This window comes from Heliangelus exortis, chromosome 9, assembly GCF_036169615.1.
Source record: "Heliangelus exortis chromosome 9, bHelExo1.hap1, whole genome shotgun sequence".
Lineage (NCBI taxonomy): Eukaryota > Metazoa > Chordata > Aves > Apodiformes > Trochilidae > Heliangelus > Heliangelus exortis.
This window is the reverse complement of record NC_092430.1, coordinates 4,270,676-4,297,315: the sequence shown is the minus strand read 5'-3', so window position 1 is coordinate 4,297,315 and position 26,640 is coordinate 4,270,676. Positions and strand designations below refer to the sequence as shown.

The window sequence follows — 26,640 nt, the reverse complement described above, 5'->3', positions numbered from 1 at the left end:
GTATATTCTCAACAGGTGGAAGATTTTTTTTCTGCATGTAGTTGTTTCTAGAATGTTCCAGTTGTGTCTGGAATTTGGGCAGATTGCAAAAAAGCAAGTCACAGACTCATGCCTGCTTTGATACTGTGAACCCAATTAGCATTTTAATTGTGAAAGCCTTCTGGTTAGGGGAAATAGTGAATAAATTCAAATATGATCTTGACTGGTGTTCTAATTAATAATGAAAAACTACAAAACTCCTAATCTTACAAGCTGATGTTCTGTAGGAAAGTATATTACAGTTTATTATTTTCTTTGTACAGGTAGGGCTGGAGCAAGAGGTCAGCCAGGTGATTCAGGACATCCAGGGCCAACAGGTGACACAGGCTTTCCAGGGCTTGGATTTCCTGGATACCCAGGCCCAAAAGGTAAAATATGCTTTTTGATTCTTTTCCAGAAAAAAACACAAAACCCCCAATAATATTTTTTTTTAATCCACAAGCAATGAAGTAAAAAAAAAAAAAAAAAAAAAAAAAAATCAATGAAAATTAGTCAGACAGGCAACTATTCTTAGCACTATTGAAATTTCTCCCTCCAGTCTTTTAAATTGCAAGTTTGTAATTTTTGAAGTACCTCAGAGAGTCAAAGTATCAAAGCTGGAATAAGGAAAATATTTTAAAAGACATTGGTGCTTCCTGCAATATGGCCTGGCCAATGTGCAGCTCATATGAGTGTCATGCTTGCTTCAGATGGATTCTCTAAGTGTTGTACATAACCAAAATTGATTAAAAATAAAGTGTTAATGCCACACCTGCTCTAATGTGCATAGAAAACATTTTGAATAATGTGAATTTAGTCAGGCAAAAGTCATACCTTTCTCTGGACACCAAAAATGTCAAGAACTATTCTCATAATCCTGTCAGGGTTGAGAGGGAAGGGAAAGCAAGCTCTGATACTGAAACTGCTTCCAAGCAGACAGCTAAAAGAAAACAATGGGCAACTGACATCAGAATAGCTTCATTTTAAAAGAATAACATGTGAAATAACTGACTTGAAGTAAGAAAGCCATGTTCCAGTTCATGTTGAGTGAATTAATAAGGAACAAATGCAGTGTGTCATATCAACTCTGAAATAAAGATGTCCTATCAAGCTCATGTAAACTACTTCAACTTCAGAAGCTTATAACTGCATCCCTACAAATTACCATCTGTAAAATCAAGTGGTAACCATAGCACCTGTACTGCCATTTTAATGCCTTTTGCAGGAGATAAGGGACTTGCAGGAGCCAGAGGGTCACCAGGTTGTGAAGGAAAAACTGGAGATCCAGGCCGAGCTGGAAACCTAGGACAACCAGGAGAAAAGGTTTGCTTGAAAATGAAGCACAGACTTTTCCATAGGTTGCACTCATTAAAGTGGGACACTCAGCCAATAAATCAAGTGTCAGGAATATATTTCCTAACCAGTGATCCACGACCTATGAAATTATATTGTTTACATATAAAGGGGCTCAAGCCAAAATTTTGAATTCATATACAGGATTTCAGAACTCATCATATATTTGAAATGTTTTGCTACTTCAGTTTTCAGAGCACAAGGAGGGTATTTCACTGCTTATAGCAAAAACTTAAGGCCAGAGCTGTTCAGATATTGCAATTCAGCACATATTGGATGGAGGTCAGTGAGAAGTGATGCATTTAATTTAAGTAAGTGCTCTGTTGACGTATAGAGGAAGGAGCTTGGAGGTAATACTGCAGCCACTCCTGCTGATTAACAGAAACTAATCAACTGATTGCATCCATAAATTGATTACTCTCATCAAGAATCAAATGGGAACAAAATAATGGCACTCATAACTATAATAATATTTTGAAGATTGGACATCTTTATTTGTGCTTATATGTCATCCTTTTCTGTGTTGTTTTTTTTTTCATGACAGCATGGAGGTTGTGGATTTTGTAAACTATTGATACCACAGAATAGGTTGATATGGAGTGTCTGCTTTACAAACATAGTGATTTTTTGTTACTCAGGTAGTTCTCAAAGCAACCAGCAGTTTAGCCAGGAAAAAACAAACAATCAAACAAAACCATACAAACAAAAAAACCAAACAACCCCAAACCATGTCTTCCTGGAAAAAAATGTTCAGAAGAATGATTAAAAAAAAACATTAACTGACTTTGACTATTCCAGGACACATCTGGGTGATGAGCTTGATTATTTAAATTAACATTTTAATAAAAATATGACTGTCATATCACAGAAAGGAAAAGTTGTATTTGCACAAACTTCAGCCAGATCTTCAGATAAAGGTCCAAGGGCTTTTACATCTACAAGAAAGCATCACAGTGCAGCAAAGGCCAAATATAGGGAAGTGTCTTGCATTGATCAGTAGCAGTTTCTTGGAGGTAGGAGAGGGGTCCAAAAGTTATCCAGGTGAATATTCCTCTGGTATGGACCCTTCAGCTGTTCCATAAGGAGCATCCAGTGGTCTACTGAAGTGGAGCCATTAAAATTTATAATGTAAAATATCCCCTGGGAGTGATGAAAATTAACCTAATGAAGGAAGTTAAATAATCACACAGTGGAGAACATCTTTTGGCAAATTTGCAAACTAGAGTTCTCCAGGATTTTTTACATTTCTCTCTGTGTTGCAGGGTGACCCAGGCATGGTTATTCCTGGAGACCCAGGTAGACTGGGTTCACCAGGAGGTCATGGCATTCCTGGCTCAAAAGGTGATCCTGGGTTTCCAGGACTTCCAGGCCTACCAGGGCATGCTGGACGTGATGGTGATGATGGCCCGAGAGGTACTGTTGTCAAACAGCACAGCAAATTATTTTAAGAAAAGAGAAGCCAAGTCAAATGATGCTCACTCAAAGCCTGAAACTTCTACTTAAACCATAGTGACTCCAGTCTCCTTTGTTTTAGGAGATCGTGGCTCACCTGGAGTTCCTGGAGACCCAGGTTTTCCAGGGAAACCTGCTGAATGTCTTATTGGCCTGCCAGGTTTGCCAGGTGCCCAGGGAGCTACAGGCCCACCAGGTAGGACCTTCTGAATCAAATGTGCCATTAGGTTGGGAGGCTCTGGGTTTTGTTTCTGATTTCCAGTGCCCTGAGGGAGCTGAAAGTTGGTTTTGAATATTGGTTGTAGGATAGTGTGTCAGAAAATGTGAGCCCATTTCCATAATACACTTTCTCCCTCAGTGGGAGGATGTGCATGCACTGATTAAGAGGGATTAAGATTCAGATTTCATTGTACAGAACAAAGAGTAATCACAAACTGGCCCAAATTCCTCAGGAAAAGGGATATTTCAGTCATGTCTCCAGTGTGGGGCTGAAATGAGATTTGTTGGTGCAATGCAACTGATAAAGAAACAAAACAGAGAAAGAGTTTGGGTAGGCACCCACATATACTGTCTATGATTTCTGTTCCATGAGAAAGACACTCAGGTACCCAGCACAGTCCTTCTGCTAGATCTGATCCCAAAGTAATTTTCTTAAATGTGTTTATTTTTTTTAATTATTTTTTTTAGAATAGATGCAGAATTGGTGGGTTTTTCGAGCTTGTTTTTTTTTTTTTTTTTCTTCTTTTCCTGGGAAAGAAATGAATTATCTATTCTGACTTTTATTTTTATTTCCTCACTCTTGAAAAAAGCAACACCACAACTTTTTTTAAGATTTCCTGAACATGTCTGTTGTCTTACAGGTCTAGTATTTAGCCCTCAGACAGACAGAGTGCAAAAAGTTTCATGCTCATGAAGAGGTGATAGAGGTGAAGGATTATTTTGCAGACAGATGGGCCATATTACATTGTCATTTATTTTTGTTAGGAGGAAGAGGTTTGCAAGGTTCAAAAGGACAACAAGGCCCTCCTGGCTTGAGTATCCCAGGAGTCTATGGAAAGCCTGGGGAACCTGGATTAATAGGTGTTCAAGGAAACACAGGATTACCTGGTCCCAGGGGACCTTCTGGAAGGATAGGAATCTCTGGTGTGCCAGGTAAGGATTCTCCAAACTTGTTTTGACATGGAAATTAAATCACTCTCTGCAAAAAGGTGCCAGTCATGCTTCCTAGATTGATGATGCTGAAATATGTTTTTGTCTAAAGCTTTCATATATCATTGAGATCAACAAGCAAATAAAGCATCATTCCCTAAATTGCAAACATATCTTGAAGCTGTCATTTTACTGAATGTTCTGAGAATAAAAAGCTGCCTTACATTGCTTTTTATACAGTAATGTCCTTGCAGCAGGAGATGAACTGGTTGACATTCAAAGCAACTTTGCAGCATAATAGAAATGTCAAGTGTTCAGCAGATGTTACTCAGTATCCCTTTCAAACAGATAGATTGTTAATTCTCCCTTCTTTTTCTTAAAAAGAAAGTTCAGATCTTAACATCGCCAGAGTTGAGTCAGATCAAACTCTGACACATTAACTAGAACTAACATTAGGTAAGGTAGGCAGTCCCTGTTGGTTATTTTTCAGTAATGTGTTCAAATTTGACTTGGAAGATGAAAGGCATTTGAGGGACATGGTTTAGCAGAGGACTGAGTAAAGTTAATGGTTCAGTTCAACCTTAAAGGGCTTTTCCAACCAAAAAAATTCTATGATTATACATCAGGTATGTAATGCTTCCTATCTCTAATAAAGATCTTTTTATTAGTGTCAAATCCTGCCTTATTTCTGTGGGAAGGAGGTGGTATGTACCTTTTTATATGCAAGACTTCTAGAACTAATGTGAAATGTGTAGCACTTGTGCAAGCCCAAATTTGTGATGTAATTTGAGGGAAGTTGTCATGTCCCAGCTGGCCTTCAACTCCTGAAACAGAACATCCCAAGACAGGTCTCTCATCCCTATGTGGATATCTCAGGTATATTATCCTCAGGCCATCACTTCATTCATTGATGGAAGCTGTTGCAGCTTCTTATCTTAGTTTTGAGGTTTCTGTGTAAGTGCTGTTTATGTGGCTAAGTGACTGAAAAATTGGCTTCTCCAGTATGCTACAGAAATGGAGATAGAAAAAATAAATAAGCAATTAAACAATTAAAGGACAGGCTCATGTGTAGTTTTATGTAGTAATATTCTATTTCACTGATCAAATACTAACAGATATGTTCCTATTGTCTCAATTTCACAGGGTTAAGAGGAGAGCCAGGTTTTAGGGGCCTGTTAGGAATTCCTGGACCCCCTGGCATGATGGGAAGACCAGGCAACCCTGGTATCAGAGGCAAGTGGCCACAGTGTCTGCTTTCACCATTACTTAGGATATAGGAAATTCCTCACTGAAGTAGTTTTGTGATCCATGCTGATTTATGTTATCATTCCTGAGTACATGTCTCATACCAGAATTCCTTTGACTCCTGTATATGTGCAGTCTACAGACAGAATAACAACATTATTTATTTTTTTAGCAGTTTTGAACTGCCATCTTTTGTGTTACATTGGTATTTGTAAAAATGGCTGGTGATTTGCTAAATAAAGAGTAGAGGGATTTTTTTTTGTTCATTTTTGTTTTCTATCTCATTCATGTTCCAAATCTCTTAATTACATCTACTCAACAGATCTAAGATAATACATTTATTCAGTCTAAGAAATTATCATCTCTTAGCATAATCTGTGCTTATAGATGTTTTATTGAGGACTGGAGTAATTCAAGAATCTAATTTGTTGTTGCTTTGAAATGTATGTTTACAGACATAGTTGCTACTGCAGACAGGTATTACATCTCTTCCTTTAGGCTATTCTCCAGTCACATTTATTCAGAAAATTTCATTGTATTTTCTTGCAGGTTCTTCTGGTTTCCCAGGACAAAAGGGAAGAAAAGGGTTTCTGGGAGCAAAAGGTGAACCAGGTGATAAAGGTTTTCCTGGACCATCTGAGACCTTGGTTGGTATTGGAACTAAAGGAGAACAAGGCTTAAAAGGTACATTGTTCTGCCATTTGAAACTAGTTAGGGCTGTGATCTGTGTTGCAGTTTCTGTGGACTCTCAAATATGGAAGAAATGAACTCTGCTACTGACAGTATTCGTGTGGCTTTCAAATAATTATTGCTCAACACTGCAATTGCCTTTTTATTTATAAAACACTTGGATATTACACTGAATATTTATTTCCAGTACAAGTCCATAGTCCTTAAAATAATCTTACTGTACTATGAAAACAGTATTAATAAGTCAGTAATACTAGGAGATTTATATACATTTATGCTATATGTTCATGTTTTTACACATTTATTTACTAGCCTGTGGGCATAGCAATGGGTGCACTTAACAGGTAGATGCTGGATTGCAAAGAAATTGATTCTGCTCAGAAATACTGACCTGTCAGAATTCCTCTGCAGTATTAACACAGGCTCTCTATATGATTAATTAATGCTATTTGACTTTTTGTGTAGACATTTTCCTGCAGAGCTTCTAGAAACTTCCTTGTGTCTCCACATGAGAAATACAGAAAGCATTAACTTTGAGCTTGTGTGTGTCCAGGGAGTGAGAATCCTCCCCTTCTGTTCCATTAAAGATTTACAAAACTTTAAAGGTTACATAAGACATCCTAGATGTAGAATATTTGCAATATTTTTCAATGAAACTTTGTTTTAGGAGTCCAAGGAAGAATGGGTCTCAAAGGAGAAAAAGGATATACTGGTTTGCAAGGCCCTCCAGGTTTTGATGGGTCTGAAGGGATACCTGGTCGACCAGGTACAGAATATTTATGTTTAAAATTACTGTATCACATGAAGGATAGATATTATATTACCTTAGTGCTATCACATAAACCCCAGTTGCAGCAGCAGCAGCAGATTCTTTGTAGTAACTCTGAAGCCTTTCTGAGAATTCTGAAACTGAGCAATTTCAAAAGCTGCTGTTTGAAAATCATAAAAGCTATGACCAAGTGATTTTTTGTTCCCTTCCATTGACTACTTATTGTTTGGGGTGATGAATAGAAAATAATAATAAGTTCTGAATAATAACAACATGAAAATCTGAAAGTTGATGTGGCCAACAAATAAAAATTGGTACTTCTAAAAGTGATGTTTGAATTCCCAATATTACAAAAAGGTAAGAATTCTAAAATACTCACATTCCAGATATGCACAAAAATATTTCAGAGCTTTTTTTTAGTTTGGATTGTTCTATTTCCCTTTTCAAAGCCTACATGTTTGGTTTATAATAAGAAAGTTATCAGTTCTTCAGTAAAAAGCAGTTTAAAAAGAACCTATGTAAATAAAATCCTATCTAAGCCATTTCACAAAGTTTTGCTCTGCCATTACCATAACCTTGTACATAATGATACTTGTTGACCATTGAGTGAGAAAATGCATCTCTTCTTTTCAAATTAATGCTGGTAAAACATCTTCTCTCTATTTTTGACTCTTTGAGAAAACTTATTTGTAGAAAACCATATGACACTATGATGAGATAGATAAAAATGGTGACAATCAGAAATAATTTTAAACTTGTAATTAAATTGGCTCTTCTCATTATCTCAGTTATCTGTGCTGTATGTCAATGTATCATCACTCTTACATCTGTCATTAGCACATTATGGTCAGTGTAGGAAGTCATCACAGAAAAACTGAAAATGCTCCACTACTCCCTTACATTTTGTGGAAGAAAATAAGACCTCACCTGCCTAACTGTTCAGGCATAGCTTGAAATTTAGACATCTGGGCATTCTAGATGCAAATAGATCTTGTGGTCATTAAACTAAATTTAGCTAAATTAAGATGAAGATAAGTGAGTTAGGGAAAGTGTCTTAAGCAATGTACAAAAAAGCTCTTGAGTATATTAATAGTGACAGGTGTATAGTGAGTATATAATAATATGATTGCAACATGTCCAGAAACCAGACTGAATGCAGGGAAAAAACAAATGGGAAGTCCAGTGTGTAAATGCAAATTCATGATCTTGATCAAAATTTGCAGACGTGTATTTCTGTGCTGTGGCCACAAACCTGAGTTTTAACTTGGATATATAAGATACTTGTTGTTTCCTCAACTTTCTGACAATAAGAATAATTTTACCTGTGTCTGAGGAAGACTTACACTTTTGCTGCAACTTGATTAATAAAATAATAAGAAACCATGACAAGGTGGGCCATAGAAGATTCTGTATCCATGAGAGCTGTACCAGCCAGCATGTGTGTAAGGTTAAGATGTGAAGATGACACTTAGTTCTTCATCTTGCAGGTATCAAAGGAGTTATGGGTCTTCCAGGAATTCCTGGTGAACAAGGATTCCCAGGTGCACCAGGAAACAAAGGAGACATGGGAATTCCAGGTCATTTTCCATCAATCTGTATTACAAATTCAAAGAGCTGTATAGAAGTATTTGCACAGATCTGAGCAGTTGCTGTAAGCTGACTACACAACTTAGTCTGGGATTTATTCTTTTCAGTACCTACAGACTACTTGCCACCCCAGCATTTGCATGACTTGCAGAATGCAGTTCTCCTTCCCTCTAAATAAAATTAGCTTCTTTAATTTATATATTGTTATGTGTCAGAACTTGTTTTTCATGTATTTAGAAGTAAAACCACTGTCTGTGTAAATTACTTAATCTTTACTGAAGAATGAATAACTGGATATATAAGCAGTTATGTTCACAAAAATGTGTGGTATAGTTATGGTCCCTTTAAGAACAGTATCAATATCTGTATTTTTCCAGGTCCAAAAGGACAGAAAGGATCTCCAGGCTTTCCAGGACCACCAGGTGACCCTGGTCCACCAGGCTATGCTGGATTTCAAGGTGACAGAGGAGATCCTGGATACCCATCTGCTGGACCTCCAGGAGAACCTGGTCCAAAGGTATAAAGGCAACAGAAACATTGTCATGTTAGGCAATAAGCAGAGCCCTGGAGTATGTTTCATATTGTTCAAATGTGGAATGTAAGGTATTTAATGTAATGTGATTCTTTACTTTTTTGTTTGCAACTGCTGTTTCACAGGGAGACCCAGGCCCCCCAGGAGTTCCTGGCAGCAAAGGAGAGAAAGGATCCCAAGGTCATCCAGGACATAGAGGGTTACCTGGACCACATGGGATGCAAGGGGAAACTGGACATGCAGGAATCCCAGGTATGTTTTATTTTGGAAGGGTGGTGAGATCTTGACATGTTTCTAGCAGATAATTTCTCAATAGACTGCACGGGGTACCTGTGGGGTGGCACATTTATGTGCAGCTCCTGTGACTAAACATCTCCTTGGCAGTCAGTGCAGCCAGGCTAGCTTGTGTCACCTAGAGATCTTCTGCAGCTCTCTGAAGCAGAAAAAATACCATTCTCAGTCTGAGTCAGGATCTAGACCCTTTTCTCCTCTCCCACACTTTGTTCTTGCAGGGAAGCTTGGACCTCCTGGAGATAGTGGTGTGAAAGGACAGCAGGGCTGTCCAGGACAACAGGGAATTTCGGGCCCTCCTGGTATGGTATATCTGTCCCTTGATTTATTTTCTTTGTATTGAGGCAGTAATGTTCTTTCTCCTGACCTTTTTATAATTCAATTGATGCAGTGGCAGTCTCTGTTTATGGAAGTTCCAGGCTTTGTTTGCCTTCTCTTGTTTCAGCTTAACAGCCTGTTATTGCCAGTCAAGAGGTTGTTTTTTTTTCATCCAGAGGTTCTCAAGATATGATAGCCACACAATTTTAAGAAAGACTTACTCTACCTCCTAAAAGAGAATAAGCAACTTAAGATGTGGAAAAGAAGAAAATGGTGTGGAAAGAGGGAACAGAATTGCAGTTGTTTGTTCAAGCAACAGCAAAGATCAAAACATTTAGATAACATAAGAGGGGGTATGTAAATGTGCAGTGACAGAGAGGTATGCACTGCAGACTTCATAATAAAGTGAGTGCCAGTCACTGTCTTTAAAAAGAGCATTGAATGCTCTTCTATTCATAGATCTTCATCAAAATGAGGATGATATGGTTTTGCAGATTCCAGTGAGCTTGCACTGACTTAACAGCAGAGTTAGCAAAGATCAGAATCTACTCACTGCTTAGAGATACCTAGAATTTTTAATAGAGCCAGGGAGAGAAACCACACTGCCTGTTTGGATTCCCACCAGTGTGGATTAAATCAAAGGCAGGATCCTAAAATGTCTTTGAAAGACAGGAAGCTATTGCTTGTAAAAAGAGGAGTGTTAAATCCATTTAAGTCCAGTGAGGTCAATAAAAATTATACAGAGTTACATCTACCTTGGAAGTAGCTCAACTACTTAAATTTTAATAAAGGGGACTTATATCTTCTCCCTTTGAAAAGCAAAATAATAGAAGTGAAAATGATATTGTGGTCCATTATAATTTACAGGTGGTGTTGGATACCCTGGAAAAAATGGACTTGTTGGTGAAAGAGGTAATCAAGGTCAGGATGGTATGCCTGGTCCCCCAGGAGTCAAGGGAGAACCAGGTAACACCAATTAAATACTTTCTTTCTATTTTACAATTGTTGTTTTCCCTAGTTAAACTGAAAAGCATTATTTGGGAAAGATTAATAGGGAGCTTCTGTGGAACCAAAGATAAGTTTATAAGATAAAGGTTTTTCCCTTTGTCATGATTCACAGTTTTTTCTAGATAATTCCTGTATATGCTGTTAAAAACCCAAACACAGATATCACTGCTCCATTCTACATGTGATTTAACTTTCCCTAAAATCTTAATGTTTGCAAGAACCAAAGTATTGTTGTGTTTAATCTTAAAGAAATTAAAAGAACCAAAATGCTTTTAAAGGAGTCTGCTCTCTTATGTGAGAATAAGATGAAAAGAATGGTGCTTACTCACATAAACAGTGCAGGTTTCCATAATCTGTCCCTGAAGTTGTAAATCTTTCATTTAAATTTCACTGCTGACATCATCAGGTCCTTAGGTAGAGGTGGTCCTCCAAGGAATTACTACAGCAAGTGTTTTCATATTTTACAGTGGAAATGTTTCTTTACATATTTGTATAAAGAGAATACTGAGGAGGCATTCATAATATTTCCAGAAGTTTTTTTGTATTATGTTTGACATCATCCCTATTAACGTATTTTCTTTTTTAAGAATTGACATTTCCTCCTTTATTCTCTTAGTAACTGAAATGCAGATCTTTTTCCTTATTTTTTTTTCTCTGAAAAAAAGAGTACTTATTGCTGTAGAAAATACAAAAAGAGAAGTATGGATCAGTAGGATTTCCTACCATGAAGGAAAACTTACAAATTTATTTTGCGTTTATGGAATGAGAAGAAGAAATGAAACCCACCAATAAATTATGTTTTATGTATGATTAAAATCTACATTTTGATTCACTTAATTGTGAAGAAATGTATAAAATATTAGACAACTATGATGTTTTCTAATAATTATTCAGGACTTTGAGTATAATGTGACCTATATTTTATAGGTCCACCAGGGAGAGGAATCCCTGGCCTTCGAGGCGTTCCTGGTCGTAGAGGTGAGTTGTCTTTTCAGAAAGCAACAGCTTGATTTTTAAATACCAGAACCATCACCTTTAAGTTGCCTCCTGCTTTTGGATGCTTGAAGTGGCACCAAGTGTCAGAGGGAATCAAGAGTGGAATCTGTGGTTTTGATCAAATATTTGGTGCTATACATTAAATGTCAGGAGTTGTTGCTTGTAAAGTAGAGGCTACTGTAAAAGGGAAATGAAGAAGCTTGCTTCTGCAGTTTTGTGAGGGTGATACCAACATTCTAGAGCTTTTGAAGTTGATTTTCATAAATAATTTGGTTAACAGAGTATGTTCTTAGGAAAGGAAATTATGATGAAGAATACTGAGCATATTGTAAGAAAGCTACAGTGATTGCATTTTAATTTTGTTCATCTCCCCTTTCATAGGGATGAAAAGTTGATCGAAGGAACTCTTCCAATTTTTTAGGTTTTACATTGAATTTCTAGTACTGGTAGAAATCCATTGATATACTATACTTTAAAGAAAAAATTGAAGTTCTCTCTTCATCCCCTCGATATATAGTTTATGCACTTTTAAGATCAGCCTTTGAACAATACCCTTTTGGGTTAGTCTTTTATTTTATTTTACTCATCTTGACACTTTTAGCTGGAATTTAGTTTAAAAGAGTTTGCCAGTTGTGATGCTCAAAGCAGCATTTGTTCTACTTATGCATCAGGATTAGGAAATATTCCATGCTCTACTCATTCTACCCTTCTCTCAATTTTACTCCTTTGTACAAGCAATCTCTGAAGTGGAGTTTTTGAAGAAATTACCAAAAAAAAAAAATTATAAAAACAAAGAGTGGTGTGCACACTGCTTTGCAGTGAGTCCTGTCCTCTCACAGCTGTTTGGCTTTGCAACAGCAAGGTGGCTTTGGGACTTCTCCATTCTGAAAACAAAGGGTGAATTCCACCTTTGCAGGGCAGTGCACATGCTCTGTGTAGTCACAGCAGCTTCCCATCCAGCAGCTCTCCCTATGTTTAATACCTATACTTTGCAGGAATCAAAGGGAACATGGGACTGCCTGGATTTCCTGGGCCACCAGGCATGAAAGGTCATCAGGGGGACCAAGGACCCATTGGACCTCCTGGCTTAGTGGGGTTACCTGGATTCCAAGGCACAAGAGGCATCGCAGTTCCTGGCCAGAAAGGGAGTAGAGGCATTGCTGGTGCAGATGGGAGACCAGGTGTGTTCTTATAACTCTTTATTAGTCTGAAATTTTATACTTAAAACTGACAGCAGAATTTTGCCTGTCCAGGACTGAAGGTTGGAAGGGGTCTTCCCCCAAGAGAGCTTGATAGTTAAACATGTTTTTGATAGTTAATGCCATGTATTACCATTGCAAACATCATGTTGGTCTGTGCAGTGTGATGTGAAGTGACACTAATTTTTACAGTCCACTTGATGACATTATTTTGCTTTCTTGCCATGCAAGTCTGTGGGGCAGCTGAGATCCAGCTTCAGAGAGGTGAGATAGCATGAGTGTGACTACCTGTAGTGTGACTACAGGTGTGACTAACAACTACAAGACATTAAAAAACTGTAGTGCAATAAAGTACTGCAAGAACTTGGCTCTGACCTCAGATGAAATTAGCAGGCTAGGAAAAATAAATGATTTCTTGAAAACTGTGTACATTTCCTTGGGAATCACCAAGGTGGTAAGCATAAGGACCATGACAAAGTCACTGAATGTTGTACTGCATTGTAGGTAATTTATCTGAAATACTGTTGGCAGCAGTCTTTACTTACCATGATGTTTCTGTACAGGTGCTCCTGGTTTTCCTGGGCCTCCTGGTATTCCTACTCCCAGCATCAAGGGAAGCAAAGGTGCTAGAGGGGCAGATGGCATACCAGGGCCAACAGGCCCACCTGGTGACATTGGCCCTCCTGGTCCGAAAGTAAGTGAAAGGAATATTGCTTGTTTCTTACTGCATTGTTAATTTTGCCTTTACTGTGAAAATACCACCCAGAACAATTAAAAAACAAACTAACTAACTAAAAACAAAAACAAAAAAACAAAACTAGAACACAAACTGCACGTCCTCAAAAAAAAACACCTTGTAAGGGAGGAAAAACATATTAAAATGGATATGAAAAGCAGGCTTCATGGACTTTGATAAATAAAAAGAAAAATTATAAGAAATTTTTGTGAATTTCTGGCATGTCATTTTCTTGGCTGTTCTGTATTACAGAATAGTATTAACAGTGATATGACTGACAGATAATTTTAGTTGTATCATATTCTGTGAACATAATGGTTTGAATATTCTGAACAAGAAGAAAATGTACTTCATAGTGTGTAAATGCTGCTTCCTGCTTATTTTTGGTGTTCCCTGATTTGCAGGGAATAGAAGGCCGATCAGGTTATCCTGGTGCTAGAGGGGACCCTGGATTTATTGGATTCCCAGGTGTAAAAGGTATTAATGTATTTATTACATACACTTCTATTTGCCAAATACAACCATTGCCATGTTGTGCTGTAACAGCTATAAATGAAAACATAATGAGCATTTTGCTTAATGAACATAATGCTTAATGAGCATTTTCTTTGAGTCAGATGCTACAGTTGTGACCAAAAAGATGTTAAAGTGAGGAAGGGCTGGCACTCCAATGTCCTCCATTCCAGGCAAATTCAAAACAAGTCAGTTCTTAGTGAGTTATAATGTGGAAGGACTTAGTGACTGAGTCTGCTAATCAGAAATGTCACAGCACTGCTTGAAGATGTGAGTTTTTTACATCCTCTTAGCTATGCAACTTAATTACATTATACCACAGATCGCTGAGTTATCTGTTTACTGCAAGAGAAGTCCCAATTATAATCTAATTTACCAATTTATTGGCAGACTTGATTAATTGTTGTTTCTCAGGTTTACTTGGATCGATAGCTGGCTAACAATCCTTTTAATTTACACAATTTTCTAGTGAATTAAATCTGTTACAGACTTGCATTGTTCCAATATTCTAATTTTTAAATTACATGATTTACACTTTGAAAATTTTCATTACCTGTTTAACCTGCATGTTTGAGTTCCATGCTAATTATTGTGTGTTTTAAATTTGTTCTCATTTGAAACATCACCATACAGACAGTAAATACACTGAAGGAAAAACCTCTAATTTTATGGCATAGTCAACCAATTTTCCTGACTTGATGGCAAAAATACTTTTTTTTTTAATTATTATTATTTCCAGCAGAACTGTGGAAAGCAATATGGATGTATCCTGATATTTTGCACACTGGAAAGAATTGCTTATTAAGTTTCAAATGCTTGAAAACTATACAGTCCTCTTAAGAGCTACTCTACTGCATAACTGGCAGTAGAGTTGAACTGCTGAGCATCACCAAAGGCAGCACTTGAATTGCAAACTCAGACTCAGTCACTAAACCACATAAGATAAAAAGGACATAGTCTCATGTTGAGACTTTCAGCTGGGTTTATGGGGCCAGCCATCATATAGAATTGGTATGGAGACATGTTATAAACTGACTGCTCTTGGCTTCTAAGCTGTATAATAACAGTAGAGATTTGGAGGACCACATTTCACATGAGTCTACAGGATGTGTAACTGTTAGGGAAGGTTGCACAGAGCATGCAGGACTCTTGAATAAATCTCTGAGACTTTGACAGTGGTTTTGGCATTTTATATCAGGCAGACATATCTCCAATCTTCTTTTTTAGGAGAAAAGGGTAATCAAGGACCCCCTGGACCACAAGGTGAAGCAGGGCCAAGGGGACCAAAAGGCCAGCATGGTAACCAACCCTTCTTATTCTAATACCAGCAGATATAAGTTGATTCATTTGTTTTGTTGTGTAGTTTGCTTGCTTTCTTTTAAAAGCTCTTCATTATCTTTTTGCTGCTAGGTCCACCTGGAGTCCCTGCAAGAGTTTTCTCCATCCCAGGAAGCAAGGGTCTTCCTGGTCTGCCAGGAATCCCAGGACCACCAGGTGATCAAGGACTTCAAGGGATTCCTGGACTACAAGGTGGTTCATATTTTGATCTCTATATGTTTGCATGTGTTGCTTAAAGGAACATTTGGGTTTGGTGGGCAAACATACTTCTGCATAGAAAACTGCTGTAGCTTTAAAAATACCTCTCTATCTTTAAAAACAGCTCTTTGTACCTCCTTAACAACCTTTTATTTATAACTTGACCCGCTCCATCTGCCCTTGACCCTTGCAGTCACTGAGTACTTTTCTTCTTCAACATAAGCTTCAGCAAAAGAATGGAATAAAAAGTAAACTTGGAACAAAATATTATTTTTATATAACCAGAACCATGCTCAAGACGTTTGACATTTTGAAGGTGAAATTACCACATGCAATACAAGTTCTGTGGGTGGGTTTCAAAGCCATTGTGTCTGTCATAGTCTGAGACTGGGAAGGAAAAGGAAAGGCTGGTTACTTCTCCATGGCTGTGAGGAATGGAGAAGCAAGGAGCAGGTAGGAGGAGGTGGATGTGCCGTCAATACCCCAATTTTCCACCTCAGCAAAGAGGCCCTTGAGGGGGGAAAGCATGCCAGAAGGCCTATCCCACTCAGGAATGACAGTTGCCTCCAGCAGGCATTAAAGAATTAAAGAATTGTTGTTTTAAACTTTCCTTAACATTGTTTTACAGAAGAGTTTCTCTATAAAACTGCAAACAGTGACCAAGATCACTATGGCCTATTACTGTCTTTTTGAAATATTTCTATTGCATGACATATGTTGAAACAAAAAACTAGGTTGTTTGGCTTTTTTTCTTCTGTAAAAATTTCTTATAAGATTAATATTTTTCTTCAATACATTCAATATTTCTTCATAATGTTCCTGATAGGAACTATGATGACAGTAACAGTACAGACAGTCTCAATACTTCATGGTGATGTTTTTATTTTAACACAGCTGCATTTACATGGAGATCTTAACTTTATTCATTAGCAGTTATTAGAGTCTAGAGTAACTACTGGTATATGATTCTGTGTTTGTTTTGTTATGTTTTTTCTGGGTTGCAATTCAGGACCTAAAGGAGTGAAAGGTCTACCAGGAAGTTTTGGTCATCCAGGTCAACCAGGACTGCCTGGTCCAAAAGGTGACAGAGGTTTTCCAGGACAAAGAGGTATAGGGAAGCAGATGTCTGTTTGACTACTTCTGAATTTATAGATGAATAGTATTCCTGATTTCTGTAAATCCTTTTTCTTGCATGTACTGAGAAGCTGTACCATTTGCAGTACCCTTAGGGCCACAAGTACCTGTAAGGACTTTCATAGCTTTTAACAGATGCCTGTTCACAACTGAAATAATAGTTTACAAAAATATGTCTTGACTTTCCTCCTTTGTTATTAGTCACAAATATTTATCTGCTTGAAGTCCCTAAGTATCAGTGTGCCTTTTCGTGAAAGGCACTTCTATCAAAGTAGAACCAAGTATTTTTATTTAGTCACCATAAAATGTTGTCACTTTACAACTTTTTTGTTAAAAATGACCATGGTTCTTTAAAACAACTGTCCCATTAAGCTATGCAATGTAAAGCTACCTGAGCTGGGTTGGAAGGAGTTAATGCATCCAGTAACAAATACTACAATTTTTCAAGTTGTATCTTCTTACTGATAATTTTTTATTAGTTTTCAAGTCGTTTGATTAATTTAAATGAAGTAAATGTAGTAAATGAAGTAAATGAATGTAGATGAAGTAAAAATGTAAAGAAATATTACAATATTTGTAGTTATATTTCCTTCCCCTCCACAGGACAACCTGGGCTGATTGGATTTCCAGGCTTACAGGGGTTACCTGGGCTGCCAGGTACTGTCATTGCTGGTCCAACAAGAAGAGGTTTTATCTTCACCAGGCACAGCCAATCAACAAAGATTCCTTCATGCCCACTTGGGACATCAGAGATCTATGTTGGCTATTCACTGCTTTTTGTACAAGGAAATGAACGAGCACATGGACAAGATCTTGGTACTGTATTGGTAAAAATTTTCAGATCATTTTCTTTAGAGTCTACTCATTCTAAGTTTTTATGAAACCAAACTCACAGGAAGTGTTTGAGATGAACACTGGTTTCAACCATCGGTCACTACAGAGTGGTGCTCTGAGGCAGCCACAAAGTGTGGCTTAAAAGACACCTTCTTTCCTGCACCTTTCCTTTTTTGCTACCCCTAGACATTTTTTGAGGAGGAATTTCTTTACTTATGGCTACGTATCTAGTAGGCATGTTCACATCTGCACAGGGCTGACAGTAACAACAGAGGATCTGAGGGAAAATCTTGCTTTTCCTGAAACAAAATGGGATGCTTTAAGTTGTCAGGAATGGCACCAGAAGCTTTTGCCTCAGCAGCTGAATCCCTGCCACTGTGTCAACAACTGTTGCTATTCATGATTATTATAACACATTTTGTTCTTAGCCCTTATTTATATATATATGTACCATAAGCATTTTGCTTTCAGAAAATTTCACTGTGCAGACAATCCTCTTCTTATAATTACCAAATGCTTTCATTCTCACTGTAGTAGACTGGATGCCATCATGTGTCTCTTCTGTTTGTCACTAAATATAAGCTCCTATCTGTCACACAACTCTCTTCTGTCTTTTAGGAACAGCTGGGAGCTGCTTGCAGAGGTTTAGCACCATGCCATTCTTATTCTGCAATCCCAATGATGTTTGCAGCTTTGCTTCTCGCAATGACTATTCCTACTGGCTGTCAACTGCAACAGTAATGCCAGCAGATATGGCACCAATTTCTGGCAGGGCACTGGAGCCCCATATAAGCAGGTGAGAGTATAAAAATTTATCTCTCTTATGGCCTGGGACCACAAAGGGGTAAATTGTTTTGAATGGCTGATTCAGGCCATCCTGAATGGCCAAGACCTGCCCATCTCAGCCACTGTTTTTCACCACCTGATTTTTTTATTACTGACCTGAATATGGCAGATATTCAGTGATACTCTAGGAAAACTTGTGGACAAGAGAGGCTGAATAAAGTGAAATAAAGACAGCTTCATTATTTGGTATGCAGTACAAATCAAGTTCTGCTTTCAATAATGTGTGATACACTCACTGCAGTTGGTGAAGAACATTGTTAAGTTGAGGCTGAGGGTTCTCACATTTGCACATTTTTGTGCAAACATGGTCCTTTCTAGTTGCTGTAAAACAGCTGAGGAAAAAAAAGGTATGCTCTAAAAGCATGAGAGTAGCTAAATCAAAGATGCAAAGGCAAGCTTTGTACTCGTGCCTTCTAGCCTGCCCCTACCTAGCTGTTGCAATGGAGTAGCTCAGCTTCATAGTTTCTTCATTTAGGAAGTAAAGACTACTTTTTGTAAGGTTTAGGGCTTTGATCTAAACTATAACAGCAGGGTGAGCTCATAAAGTAAGTAATATTTAGCTTGTTACTGCAGTAAAAGCAAAATTAGGAAGCTAAAATATTCTGGGACTAATTCCCATCTTATACCAATTTTAGCTGAGAATGCAAAGCAATTGCAAAGCAAGGTATTTGGCTTATTTAGTTATCTCCTCATTATAACTCACACATTTTTTCTTTGTTTAGCAATTATCATGTCCCTGCTATAAGGTAGCTACTGTACAAAAGTTATAAAGTATGCCTGCTCTCATGTTTTCCCTCATGCTCTGCATGCACGTGTGTTCTCCTTACAGGTGTGTTGTCTGTGAAGGAGCTGCAATGGTAATAGCAGTTCACAGCCAAACAACTGCAGTTCCTACCTGTCCAGAAGGCTGGACATCTCTCTGGAAGGGTTTTTCTTTTGTTATGGTAAGGATATAAAGACTTGAGTTATTAATTTTATGTCCTATCACTTTGATTGGAATTCTCATAGATCATTTGTTTCTTAATCATAGAATCACAGAATTGGCTGGGTTGGAAGGGACCTCAGAGATCTCCAAGTCCAACCCTTGATCCACTCCCCCCGTGGTTCCCAGCCCATGGCACTGAGTGCCACATCCAGGCTCTTTTGAAATATCTCCAGGGATGGAGAACCCACCCCTTCCCTGGGCAGCCCATTCCAATGTCTGATCACCCTCTCCCTAAAGAAATTCTTTCTAATGTCCAACCTAAACCTCCCCTGGCACAACTTGAGACCTCTTGTGCCCTCTTGTCTTGCTGAGAGTTGCCTGGGAAAAGAGCCCAACCCCCCCCTGGCTCCAACCTCCTTTCAGGGAGTTGGAGAGAGTGATGAGGTCTCCCCTGAGCCTCCTCTTCTCCAGCCTCAACACCCCCAGCTCCCTCAGCCTCACCTCACAGGACTTGTGCTGGATCCCTTCCCAGCCTCCTTGCTCTTCTCTGGACCTGCTCCAGCACCTCAATCTCCTTCCTGAGCTGAGGGGCCCAGAACTGGACACAGGACTCAAGCTGTGGCCTCCCCAGGGCTGAGTCCAGGGGCAGAATCCCTTCCCTGGACCTGCTGGCCACGCTGTTCCTGAGCCAGCCCAGGATGCCATTGGCCTTCTTGGCCACCTGGGCACACTGCTGGCTCATGTTCAGCTTAAATTATAATTTAATAATTGTTTGGGTTTTTTTTTCTTTAGCCAAGAAGTAGACAGTAATCCTATTAACTCTTATTCAGTGCCAGAAGCATAGGAACAACTACTTTGATCTGTCCCCAAAAATAGGTGGCATGCAGTAAAGGGGAAATGATGAAAGGAGAACTCTAGGGTTTTAGTCTGCCAAAAAATAGCTCCATGCTCTCATGTTCATCTGGCATGCCAAGACCTAGGAAACAGGTTTGGGCAATGGAGTGGTTAAACCAGTCCTGAACACAAATTCACAGAGGTAACTGAACCACTCCTATGCCAGGCAGTTCTTTCATAAACTGGATCTTGGGGCTGAATTCTGCCAAAAACTAAAATGGAAACAAATGCAATACACTGTCTACTGCCTCACAGTTTTGATGCCATAATGAGATATGAGTAGAGAAAGTTTATAATGTGCCTGCAAAGTAAAGACTAATTGTGGGAGTAGGAGCATATCTATACTAGGGGAACCAACACATCATCTGTATTATCCATGCCTGTGGGATATCATAGGGTTGGCAACAGATGAGGGTAAAAGACTTAAAAACCCCTCTTAGGTCTAGTGTGAAATTTCTTGTCTCTCCTGGAATTGGCCCTAAGTAATGATAATGACCATCATCATCATCATCTTTGAAGAGAATGAGAGAATAATTTCAGTATCTGGTTAAAATCACTTGCTTGTTTCCAACATTAGAAAATTTAAATTACATTTTCTAGCCAATTTTCTAACTCTCAAAAATTACTTTAGAGCTATTTCTACAGGCATTTTCCAACATCAGAGAAGGAAAATGCCTTCTTTGCTTTCCGTGTTTGGAGAGGCAATCAAAGTAACAAAAAATATGAGCAGGCACAAAACAGGGGCTTTGGCTTATTTGTAACTCAGTTACTGTTGTCCTCAACTGGACAGAAGACAGCTACTTTCCAGTCTTTGTACTGGTTACAGTTTCATGCTTTATCTTGTGGCAGAAAAAGGCCTTTCCAAGGATTTAAGAAAAGTCATAACTGCTTGAATTTTCCTATGACTTCTCTGCCTCATTCTAAGTTTGATAAAACCAATCTGTCCTCAGTTTGTTTTGTCCAACGCACCACATATGGTTATGTTTTAGAAAGAGATTTTTTTTTTGCCTGCAGTTTACTAAAAGCTGATGGACAAGTTCTCATAAAAAAATGTATTGGTGGTTACAGTACACGAGTGCAGGCTCAGAAGCTTCTGGACAAGCATTGGCATCTCCTGGATCTTGCCTGGAAGAATTTCGAGCCATCCCATTCATAGAGTGCCATGGCAGGGGGACATGCAACTACTACACAAATTCCTACAGCTTCTGGTTGGCATCATTAAATCCAAGAAGAATGTTCAGGTAAACTGAGCTTCCTTGCATCCCTACTTATTAGACCCATGCTGAAATTGAGGAGACAATAACTGCCTGCATAACGTGTGGGGCTCCCCTAGTCACCCCCCTCATAGTCTAGAGAGCCCCCTTTGTTAGGTTGAGGGTCATTCTGTAGCCCCAAGATGCCTTAAGTGAGCCAAGGATTTCAGTGGTGTTGTTAGTAATTCCATATCCAAAGCTTAATCAGCTAAATGTTCGTTTTCTTTCTCTAAGGAAACCTCTGTCACAGACTTTGAAAGCAGGAGAACTGGAAAATATTATCAGCCGTTGTCAGGTCTGCATGAAGAGATCAGTCTAAGAGGGGCCACTCTTGACAGAACATGAAACTCTGCTTTTATCACAAAGAATTGCCTAACTCTGAAGAGCTGTAACTTATTGAAGTCCAACTGCACCTGGAAAGAAAATTCTAAATTCCCAGCACTGCGCTGCGGTGAGGTAGGGCAACCCTTTGACTTTTGTCAAAAGACAAAGCACTTTGTTGGAGAAAGTTTGTAATGGCAGCCTGCAGGGGACTCTCCTGAACTGTGTCATTTGCAAGCTGCATCTTCAAGATAAAACTATGGCATTGCCAGATCTTTAATGAAAGATGTTCATGCTGCCTTGTGTCACGTGCTTTTCAAACTGCAAGACAAACTAAATGCTCCAATACCAGCTTACCTGTGTTCAGTGTTCAAAGTGGATATAATTTAAGATTAAAGTCTGGCACTTATTGAGAGGGAGGGTTGGAATAGGAAGTATTTTCCGTGCACTTTTAAATATATATTGATTCATTAAGGGTTGGTTCGTTTTGGTTTTCTTGTCTAATAAACAAGTATCTCCCCACTTACCTCCCCCTTCCTCTGGCTGGCTAACAGAAGTGCAATTTTTTTTTTGTTTTTTTGTTTTTGCATCACTGTAATAATAATGATCATTGAGCAGCCAGGAAGGGAGCTGGGCTGGGCCCTGGGCAGACAGCACAGTGAGGACATGCACTGGCTGTGCTCCCCAGAGTGACTACAGCTACAGGCTGACTAATTGAAAGTGTTGGAAAGATTTAATTAGATTTCATGGCTTTTCACACAGATCATGAGATCTTTTAAATTCTCAAAAGTTGACAGTATTGGGCCTTTGTTATCATCAGATGCTTTGGTCTCTACTGAAGAAGAACTTTTTAGCATATGAGAACCTTGGATTTTGATTGAATTAACAGTTCCTGTATGGCTGGATGTTTCCATGGCATTATCACATTATCATCACACACCCTTCAGGCTGTGATCTCTGTCTATTTTGTTTTTAACAGATTACAAAAACTCTAATACGTTTTATAATATTCCATATTTATTTATCACAAATTATATTCTGTATTAAGTATTTATCACACTTTTCTGCAAATGAAACCATTTATTCCATCCAGTTAAATGCATGCACCCCAAATTTAAGAGGCTGATATTTAAATTGTACCATCTGAGCACTGACTTACACAATAGAATCCAGCTATAAATGAACATAAATACTTGAAAAGCACTTTCATTTACTCGTATAACTTATATAAAATTGTAGCTCTGAGTTTTGTGGGGTTTTTTTATATATATATTTATAACATTGCACTTGCAAGGCTATTTAAAATGTAATGTTGACATTTAAAATGTTAATATTTTTTAATACTTGCACAGTCTATCAGAATTCCAGCATTTAGTGTTATAGAAGAAGCCTAATTCACCTGAATAGTTCTGTAAATGCATCATTTTAAATGTAGGGTCTAGCAAGTCACTGAAATAATCAAGAATTTTCACTTAGATCTTTTTTAGGCCAGTTGAATTTTATATTGGTTCTGTTAAAATACTTGCATTATGTTTGTCTGACTGTTTGAATTTCAGTGTTAACCTAACTAAGAACAAGTTTAATCTGTGTTTGATCCCAGTACCTTCTGATGAAGTTATTGTGAAGATCTCATTTATGTGACATGAATCTATTATTTTAAAATCAGTGTTTGCTTGAACAGTCATAGCATTTCTGTTTGTTTGCAAAAATATAATTGTAAAGTTGCAGGGTTTTATGAAGAATCTCTTTGCAGATGCACTACTGATCTGAAAAGGTGTTAGTGTCCAGTTCATGCTTGGTCTTCCATTTGAACCAGGTTTGGGGTTGGGAGTGATTCTATAACCATAGAATGGTTTGGGTTGGAAGGGACCTTTTAGATCAAGTAGTCCAACCCCCATGCATTGGCAGAGGGGACCAGGCTGGCCCCATATTCTCTGGCCTTGAACACTTCCAGAGAGGAAAAAACCACATCCAATTGCCTTTAAAAAACACGTATTCAATTTTTCCATAAGCTCTGGAGTTTGCTTCAGGTACTCAAAGATAAATCCCACACTCATTGCTTGCTAGGTTGTTGGGGTTTGGGTTGTTCTTTCCCATTAGGGCTTGGTACAGTCACCCAAAGGCACTGCATGCTGTATACAACTGGTGACTGTGCAAACCCACATGTAAAACTTAATAATTTTGCAGAATGTAAGTACCTAAAATTAAAGGCTGCTGGAAACCATCAGTAGAAGATACTGTGTAAAGAGAAGGGAATGGATTGGGGTTTGGAGGTCCAAAGGTAAGTTACAAAGAGTTATGTCTCATAGTATTGCACATAACTGGAAGTTGTGCCTTGTTCCCAGTTTTGGATTCTGCTGCTCACTTATTGTGTGGCCTTCAACAAGTTACTAATGAAAGATTTTCATAAAAAGCTTTAGATTTTTAGTGCTTGAACTCTGTCCTTCTTTCAAAAGCATGAAACACAACTGCAGGGACACACGTGTTCATCAAGAGCTCCATCAAGACACTGAATATGAAAGAAAAACTTAGAAAAAAAGAGTTGATCTCTGCAGGTGCAGATCATTTTCCTTCCCTATTGCCAATGATTGTTGTGAGGATTAGTTAACTCATCTCTGTAATTGCTTTGAGAGCCTTAACTGAAAAATGCTGAGGAGGTGCAAGGTGTTAATATATTGCACTGACAGAATGGAAACATGAGAAAACAGATAATGAAAAACAGTGGGGGGAAGGAGGGAGAGAAAGAAGGAAAGCAACCTTTCTGCTAAAGACAGCAAAATAAAAATATTTTTACTAAATAAAAGACCTACTTAACTTTTTTTTTTTGTTCTTCCCAGTGCTAATGATCTTTTCCACTACCTATGCATAATATTATTTACTAAAAAAAAAAAATTAAAAATCTGTGTCATCTTATTAAAAGGTAATTGGTGGAGTTTGCCCTCAGCTGGTAGCTGTCTTCTACTTGGACTAAACTAGAAGTCTGGCACCTCAGTGTAGATACCCAAGCTGGATGTCTGCACCCAGCCTTTCTTCTACATGTATTTCTGCACAGGATACTGTGATTGGCTGGAGACAGAGAGTGGTTTTGATCTGGAACAACTCTGCCACATTCTGCTCTTCTGCTGCATTTGTTCATTTTTTCTGCTGGATTGATATGCCTGAAGCTGAGGTGGGTGGCAAGTCTCTTGGCAGAAGTAGCTTGGAAAAAGGGTTGTGTTGACCCTGGGGGAGAAGTAGGAAGATGAAGGCTGGTTGTCTTTGACCTGGAATCTGCCTTGTCACCTTGTCTTTGACCTGGAATTTGCCTTGTCACCTTGCATGATGGCTGCAAGCCAGCCACCAGCACCTCCTGGTGTCACCAGCCCAGCTGGGTGTTGCTGTGCTCAGTGTTGGGGGGACTGCAGAGAGATCAGTGCCCTGCTTAGGCTGGGGATGTTTCCCTCCAGGGAAAGAAGCCTCCTGCAGCTTGCTAGGTCACAGCTTGCCTAGGGAACCACCATAAATCCAGTTTCTCAAAGGGGAAGGACTGGCCACCCTTAAAAGCTAGAAAAGAGTAAGACTTGTAGTGTTTCTTCTGACAGAAGAGTTCTGTAAAGGAGGAGATTGTGTGAAGCAGAAAGAAAAGGACACCTGTTATTTCAAAGTTTCAGTGTGAAAATAAGGAGGACTTCTCTAAATGTCAATTTTCTATAACAGTGTTGTGTGCAACACTCTTAGGGATGGCCTTTTAAATCAACGAAGAAGAAAATCAAGGACATCTGCAGAGAGGCCTGAAGACTGTCAAATAAAACTGTCTGTGCTAGGATTGCTACACGATGAGGACATGGAGCATCTTCAGAGGCATGAAGGTACAGCTAGGGTACAGCTTGATGCAATTCTTTTTGAGATCTGACAGAATACACAGTTCCTGGGGAGGCTGATGTAGTTGTCACAACATGGTATTGCACTAGAAACCACCACCAGGGCTATTCTGTAAGATTTCCTGTCAGTTATAATTATAATTATAAGAAGGCAGATGACAAGTCTGTGGCTGCTTTTATTGTGTGAGACTCAGTTTGTGAACAACAATCATATATTTAGTGGAACAAAAACAGTTACATAACTGGTCTCGACATAAAATTATAATTGGATAAGAGAAGGTCCATGTTTCTGGTGTGCTTCAAGAACCAGTTTTAGACTTTTTTTTTTTTTTTTTTTTTTTTTTTTTTTTTTTTTTTTTGACACTAAATCCTCATTTTTAGTGTGTAAGTGGAGAAGAGGTAAAACTGAGGAAGACTCTCCTGAGAATGATGGGGATTGCAGGGCAAGATGTGCTCAGACCAAGAGTTTGTGTTTCAAGGAGGCCAAATATAAGATCATGTATCTAAAGACATAATGTACAGCCCTCAGCATCATGCAACTTTTATTTTTATCAAATGCTTATATTTCAGACCACTTGTTTCTGTAAAACAGCAATGCTGGTACTTAGAAAGGACTGAATTAGCAAGCTGTGGGCCTTGGATCAATACACTTCAATCCTTCTGGCATTGTTACTCATTCTGATCCAAGAGGCTATTTTCCTCCCTTTAAAAAATTACCTGATGCACGTACTACTCTATTTAATGTTCTTTTTCAGTATGGCATTGGAAAATTGGTAGGTACCTACCCCACATGGGAACAGCTGCTCTTAGGCAGCCTGTGCTGGGGGGGTGAGGCAGTGTCAGGGTCACCTCATGGGGCTCTGGAAGTGTTCTACCCCCAGCAGGAGATGCTGCTTGGCTGGGCAGGAATGATGTGCAAAAACTGGGTTTAAATGGGACAGCAAAGAGATGGCTTTGCCAGCCAGATTTGCTGACAAATTTTATGTAGAAAAGGTAGTGTTGGACGGGACAACCTTTCTGAAGCTCACCCGGGGGTAAGAGCTTCACTCCCAGATGGGTTTTCAGCAGCGTGCTGAGCGCTGGCCAGGCAGCTCCCTGGCGTTCAGAAAAGGTGCCCTGAAGCACCTGGCACGCTGCCCTTCCACATGTGAGCAGCCAGACAGGTTCATCACACACCCAGC

At 38.8% G+C, this 26,640-nt stretch overlaps 1 protein-coding gene across 1 annotated transcript in view; it reads left to right on the top strand.

The window, feature by feature from the left end:
- Positions 1-24,402, top strand: part of COL4A3 (collagen type IV alpha 3 chain) — a 63,892-nt gene extending 39,490 nt beyond the window's left edge. The window contains exons 28-52 of the mRNA XM_071751760.1: positions 303-407; positions 1,244-1,341; positions 2,634-2,784; positions 2,906-3,019; positions 3,808-3,975; positions 5,116-5,205; positions 5,767-5,901; positions 6,575-6,673; positions 8,164-8,253; positions 8,641-8,780; positions 8,921-9,047; positions 9,308-9,388; positions 10,272-10,370; positions 11,340-11,390; positions 12,404-12,589; positions 13,171-13,301; positions 13,748-13,820; positions 15,084-15,155; positions 15,267-15,386; positions 16,402-16,500; positions 17,130-17,342; positions 17,979-18,156; positions 19,036-19,150; positions 21,094-21,266; positions 21,513-24,402. Of these exons, the coding sequence (XP_071607861.1) occupies positions 303-407; positions 1,244-1,341; positions 2,634-2,784; positions 2,906-3,019; positions 3,808-3,975; positions 5,116-5,205; positions 5,767-5,901; positions 6,575-6,673; positions 8,164-8,253; positions 8,641-8,780; positions 8,921-9,047; positions 9,308-9,388; positions 10,272-10,370; positions 11,340-11,390; positions 12,404-12,589; positions 13,171-13,301; positions 13,748-13,820; positions 15,084-15,155; positions 15,267-15,386; positions 16,402-16,500; positions 17,130-17,342; positions 17,979-18,156; positions 19,036-19,150; positions 21,094-21,266; positions 21,513-21,597 (2,993 nt within the window). The 3' untranslated portion in view covers positions 21,598-24,402. The remainder of the gene's footprint in view (positions 1-302; positions 408-1,243; positions 1,342-2,633; positions 2,785-2,905; positions 3,020-3,807; positions 3,976-5,115; positions 5,206-5,766; positions 5,902-6,574; positions 6,674-8,163; positions 8,254-8,640; positions 8,781-8,920; positions 9,048-9,307; positions 9,389-10,271; positions 10,371-11,339; positions 11,391-12,403; positions 12,590-13,170; positions 13,302-13,747; positions 13,821-15,083; positions 15,156-15,266; positions 15,387-16,401; positions 16,501-17,129; positions 17,343-17,978; positions 18,157-19,035; positions 19,151-21,093; positions 21,267-21,512) is intronic.
- The last annotated feature ends 2,238 nt before the right edge of the window (positions 24,403-26,640 follow it).